Genomic DNA, 5,560 nt, shown 5'->3' on the forward strand with positions numbered 1-5,560 from the left:
CACACACCTATAATCATGAGGTTATTTTTCAAGCAAAATTGTAGATTTTTTTGCAAAATAGTTGAATATAATCTTTTCTTTTCTCGATATGCACAAAATTACTAATTGTATACTTTCAATTCCAAATTATACAGGATGAACTAAGAAAGTGGAAATTGTTTTATTTGCAAGACATTGATAAAATTATAAAATCATTCATGTATTTAGTTATTAAAAAATTATAAATGACGAATTAAATTCTGATGGAAATAGATTTTCGCGTATTTCAATTAAATTTCAATTAAATTTAAAGTAGATTTTTTTACAGAAATTATATTTAACTATATAATATATATTCTCAAAGATTTTTTTAATAGTTAAAATTAGATATTTGCAACTAGTAAAGGCCTATATAAAAAAATTTGTGCAATAAGAATAGAATTTGTAGCTGAAGTTGAATATTTGTTAGTTCATCCTCGTATAAATTAAGCAAAATTGAGGAATACAAAAAAATTATTTTTATTTAACTAAACTTACGAAAAAATTTTTGCATAAGGATATCTAGAATATATGAGAAATAATTATTTATTTCAAAATATAATACTTAAATAAAATAATTAGATTTTATTTAAAAGAAGCTCTTACTCTCGTTTTATTTTCAATGATTTTTCGAAATATTCTGTATCATAAAAATAGCTAATTCATATCTAAATATAAACGGCGTGTATATATTGTTGATGTGTAATTAGTTGTATATATTAATTCAGCTCATTGTTTGAATTTCAGAAATATATGGTGCAAAAATAAATACTCAATGTGATTAAATCTTAAGAAGAGAAATAACAGGAGATGCAAACATTATAAGTGTCATTTCTCTTTAATAGAACTTGTTTGAAGGACTTTCTATTGGGCAAATATGTATACTCAAATATCTTTATGTCCAAAGCATAAACGGCAAAGATATTTCTTCCCTCTTTGTAATTTAGAAATGACTTAAATCTTTTGTCATTTTAACGAAATTTGACCGATCAATGATCGGATAAAATGTATCACGTGGTTTGTTCTCTCTATTGTATACTGTCATTCTGTAAAAATGTGTAACTAAATAAAAAGAACGATAATAAATTGCTGGCTAATTGGAGAATAACAAAAAGGTTGCAAATGACGTATAACTATGAAAATGTAAAAAAAATATTATTTCTTTAGTGATATTTTAGTTTTAAAATAAAAGAAATAAAATCTTTTTTATTTTATAAATTGTATTTTGTAATATGTTATAGTAATATATATATATATATATATATATAGACTATTTTAATGAACATTTATTTTCTAAGAATACAGCATTTGCAATCTTTTTATACCGTTTTATCATTTCTTCACATATATATATATATATATATACACACACATACTTTTATAAACACATTCGTATGTAAATTTTTTGAATGAATTAATTTTTTCGTATGATTGCAGTATTTTTTTAGAAAGTTGAATATCTTTGTGATAAACAGAAATACTTGGCAAACACAGAAGCGTTGTATTCATTTATCTTATTCCACAGTCTAAATTTTTTCTATACTTTTATGAACAATAACAATTATTAGAAAAAGAAGAAATCGAAAGAGATACAAAAACATGTTTATCTGACAGTTATCTTAAGTTTCGCACTTCCAGGATGGTCGAAAACCAATGGCTTTTGTATCAACTGTTGGTCTTGAATCGTTCAATAGCTGAACTTCCGGATATGCAGGCGTACGTCTTTCTTGTCTCTCAAATGTCGCGTTTGAGATGTCGGTGTCATATGATTGCGACGTAAGGAACTTCGAACTCGTGATGAAATTGTGCGGCTGAGAATCCTTCGCTCCTGTAGAAGTGTTTGTTGATGTCCGCAATTTCGTCGGTGTTCGAGGATGATCTGATTGTTGCTGCTGCTGCGATTGCTTTTTTTTTGCCGCTGTAAGGATACACTTGACTTCTTCGTTGATGTCAATTGGGGTTTCAATCCGCACGCTCTTCATATTATGATTCATTCTTACTAGCTAATTATGCGTGATAAGATAACAACGTTTTTAATTGCATCTCAAATAAACAAGAAATTTAAATGTATGATTTTTGCATGTAGATAAAATATGGATCCGAATTTATTGTCTTGCGTGCGCACATGCGCTTCTCAAAAGAGATAATTGTAGCATTAAAAAAATTAATGCATTTAATAGCATCATGTTTTATATTAAAATTGAACTAAACTATAATGACTAATAAAAAAATTCTCCTTTATATTCTTCGAAAAAAATGTTTAAATCTCTACTTTGTTTTGTATTAGTTTATCGTGAGATACTAAAATATTTCAAATTCGTTAAACTATATTAAAGTCTTTTCTATTTTTGAAATTAAATGTAAAAGCTTAGTCATATATTTTTGTCTTTCATACAATTATACCTCAATCAATCCTTCTTCCAATTCGGAATAACGTTGCAGTAACAGGCCTACTCTCGAATTAAGTTTCGTTAAATGATCGGTAATGAACAATTCTCTGGCAATATCTTCCTTCATCTATACAATTTTATTAATTTTATTAATAGTTATTAAAAATTAATAAACATTATAAAATACATTGTATTATTATTTAACTGTTAAAATGATTTCCTTAAAATACCTGATCCATTCCTTCAGATATCTTCGAGCTGATGTAATTGAGGCTTGCACGTGACTCAGAAATCTATTGAGTAGCAATATACTATTTGTTATTGATTTTTGTAACTGATTTTAATTTCATTCCAATGAAGATAGTTAATTGCATTTCGTAAATTAAAAAAAATTCAATGTATCATTTGCTTTTGCGTAAAATATATATTACAATTGAATTAAATCTCTCAGCTTCGGCCATAATCTGATAATGCGCTCTCATCACTCGGAAAAACTGAAATGTTACACATTATATACATGCGTAATCGAATACTTGTTAAATAATAATTAAAGTATAATATGAAATATGTGTTATTTCATATTATACTCCTTCAATATTTAGATATAATGGCTAATATTTTTTAATCTCTTCAGATCTGATTTTATTGGAACCACGTTAAAAAATTTTTTAATTTAGTTTAAGGACACTTTATATAATAAGTAATTCATACTAAATAATTAATTTTTTTCTAAAATTTTGACTATTTTTCCATCATATGCATTATTATGTATATCTGATCTCAGATGATGTCGATAGAATTAAATAATTTTAATGTCTTCAAATTTTATGTACTTACATTACAATGTATACAGAGTCTAAAGCTAACAAACAAATGAGTATAATAAAAAAATTACTATTATTGTCTGTAAATCCCATACAATACAGATCATTTTAGCAATATTATAGCAATATATTGTAAACGTTGCAGTAATGTTGTTGCAAACTTCTGTTCTGTATAAGATAATATTCTCATATATATTGATAGATATATGAGATAGATCATATATGTTGGAGTGTTAATGTTGGAATAAAATAATATTTAAAAATAGTTATAACCTACACGTTGACACATATACAACACAATAGTCGTATTTATCACCGCAAAAATTATGCTAGTAAAAAAGCGATATATCAGATACATGATTATCTTCGCGAATGTCCTGATTAAGCAATTTCAAATAAATACATAACTTAAATATTATGATATTTTGTCAACATCAAAAGAAATGACGGATTAAAAATTTTTCTCTTCACGTATAATAACCTGCCAAAAATTCTAGATTCAGCTGAAGTTTGATGAAGACAGTCAAAAGCGAGATGTTGTGAAAAAATCAAATAATCGGCTGCGTTTAGCAGAGAAACCAGCTTTGCAACTGTTGTAAAATTGTTTAATATGATTGGTTTAACATGATTTATACCATGGCAATAAGATCAATGTTGAATCATTTGCAAATTTCAAGTTAAATGATAGAAAAATATTGAAAATTGCAATTAAAGATCAGATTTTGACGAAATTATGTTATTTTTAATGTGATTTTCAATATGTTCCTATCAAATCAGTTTGAAATAAACATTTTGCAAATAATCAAATAAAAAAGTAAAACGGACAATTAGAAATCGGTGCTATAAGTGTTGCGCTTAAATAATTAACAGACCTTAATAAAAATTATATTTTCATGTCACGTATGTACGTTTTAGCTAAATTCTAGCCATCTCTTCAGCGCAGAACAAAAACTTGAATTATATTTCTCCGCGTGATCCGCCACGTAGAATTCTGTGGTCAATCTCCAATAATACAAATAAGTATTTTCCCATAACCAGTTGACACGCTGAATGGTCTTAAAGAATTAAAATCTTGAATGGCGAATCGCACTTTTGTTGTAACATGGGCTGCGTTCAGCAGAAAAAACAGCTTTACAACTATAATAAGATTCTTATATAGTATAGTAAGTAAGATTCTTATATTTTTATATACATACATGTATAGCTTTTTCATAAAAATATATTAGTCTACAGGATCGATTTCCTCTTATTTCCTTTTCTTTCATCTCAAAAATACTAATTTCTTTACTTTTGCAATTTTCTATCTATGCAGCGATATACGTACATATGTATAATTTCCTTTTTTTATGATTTTCTATATCACAAATATCTTTGTTACAAAGAAATGTACCTAATGTAGTTTTCATTATTGTCTTCATCTATTCTAACTTTATCACCTCTCTTTAACTTGTATTGCATGACTTGATGAAGAATCTTAAAATCTACACTATAATATAATTTTAGACCATATTCATCAACGTTATTTTCTTTTATTTATGAGGGATTTGTAAAATTCTGGATCGATGGATTCTATATCCTTTATTACTAATTTTTTATTCAACATGCGCTTACAAAACAATATTGAAAATCTATTATAAATAAGTCGATAGTGATAAGGAATTTGAAAAAAAAAAGTAGATGATCTTTATCATGTAATATAATACAAAAAAACCTGATCTATAAATCCTTTTGTATAAAATAAGAACCTACCATTGTAATAAAACTTCCTATAAATTTGAAATACTGTAAATGATCAGGATTGACGTTTAATGCTGGATTTATTCGTAAACTGTAATTGCTTTTATTAGCATACTCAAATAGGCAATATATCAGATTTAAAACTTCGTGGCTTAACAAGGAAAATCATTCCCTATAAAAATCAGAATTATTTAACTTCTCCATGGCGACTAAGAATGACTACATATATAAGCTATTATAGATTTTCATACAAAGTGGATGTATGATTATATGAATTACACATTTCTTTACTAATAAGTTTCTTATTAATTATTTATATATATCATACCTATTATGGAAGTGTACCTAGGTACACTTCCATAATTCAGTCCCTCCCCTCTCCTTTAAATATTATATACAATCATCTTAGTACAAAAACTTCCGAGTTCATTATTTGATGGGGTAAAAAATCTTCAAATAACATCTGTTAACTAACTAACGCTAATCTTAATATGATAGCATTAGCAGTTGGCATAAGAATCGGAATTGAGATAGTCTTCATTGAAATGACCTTTTCTATATCCTTGGAACACGATATACATCTTTCAGGCT

The 5,560-nt window shown here is 26.6% G+C and overlaps 1 protein-coding gene across 1 annotated transcript; it reads right to left on the reverse strand.

The window, feature by feature from the left end:
- Positions 1 to 1,450: 1,450 nt before the first annotated feature.
- Positions 1,451 to 3,690, reverse strand: LOC108727188 (uncharacterized). Its single transcript, XM_018455181.1, has 5 exons — positions 3,510 to 3,690; positions 2,840 to 2,902; positions 2,639 to 2,701; positions 2,422 to 2,535; positions 1,451 to 2,021 (listed from the first exon to the last, which is right to left on the reverse strand). The coding sequence occupies exons 1-5, from the start codon at positions 3,588 to 3,590 to the stop codon at positions 1,638 to 1,640; spliced, it is 705 nt and encodes a 234-aa protein (XP_018310683.1). The 5' UTR covers positions 3,591 to 3,690; the 3' UTR covers positions 1,451 to 1,637.
- Positions 3,691 to 5,560: the final 1,870 nt, after the last annotated feature.

Source organism: Mycetomoellerius zeteki, unplaced genomic scaffold (assembly GCF_001594055.1).
Source record: "Mycetomoellerius zeteki isolate Tzet28-1 unplaced genomic scaffold, Tzet1.0 scaffold471, whole genome shotgun sequence".
Taxonomy (NCBI): Eukaryota; Metazoa; Arthropoda; class Insecta; order Hymenoptera; family Formicidae; genus Mycetomoellerius; species Mycetomoellerius zeteki.

Bases quoted from the DNA above. Each gene is read 5' to 3' on its own strand.
- LOC108727188 (XM_018455181.1), bottom strand. From the start codon at position 3,590: ATGTATCTGATATATCGCTTTTTTACTAGCATAATTTTTGCGGTGATA. The intron at 2,536-2,638 runs GTATTTTAAGGA...AAAATTGTATAG, and splicing joins TATCTGAAGGAATGGATCAG to ATGAAGGAAGATATTGCCAG. The intron at 2,022-2,421 runs GTATAATTGTAT...ACGCATAATTAG, and splicing joins TGGAAGAAGGATTGATTGAG to CTAGTAAGAATGAATCATAA.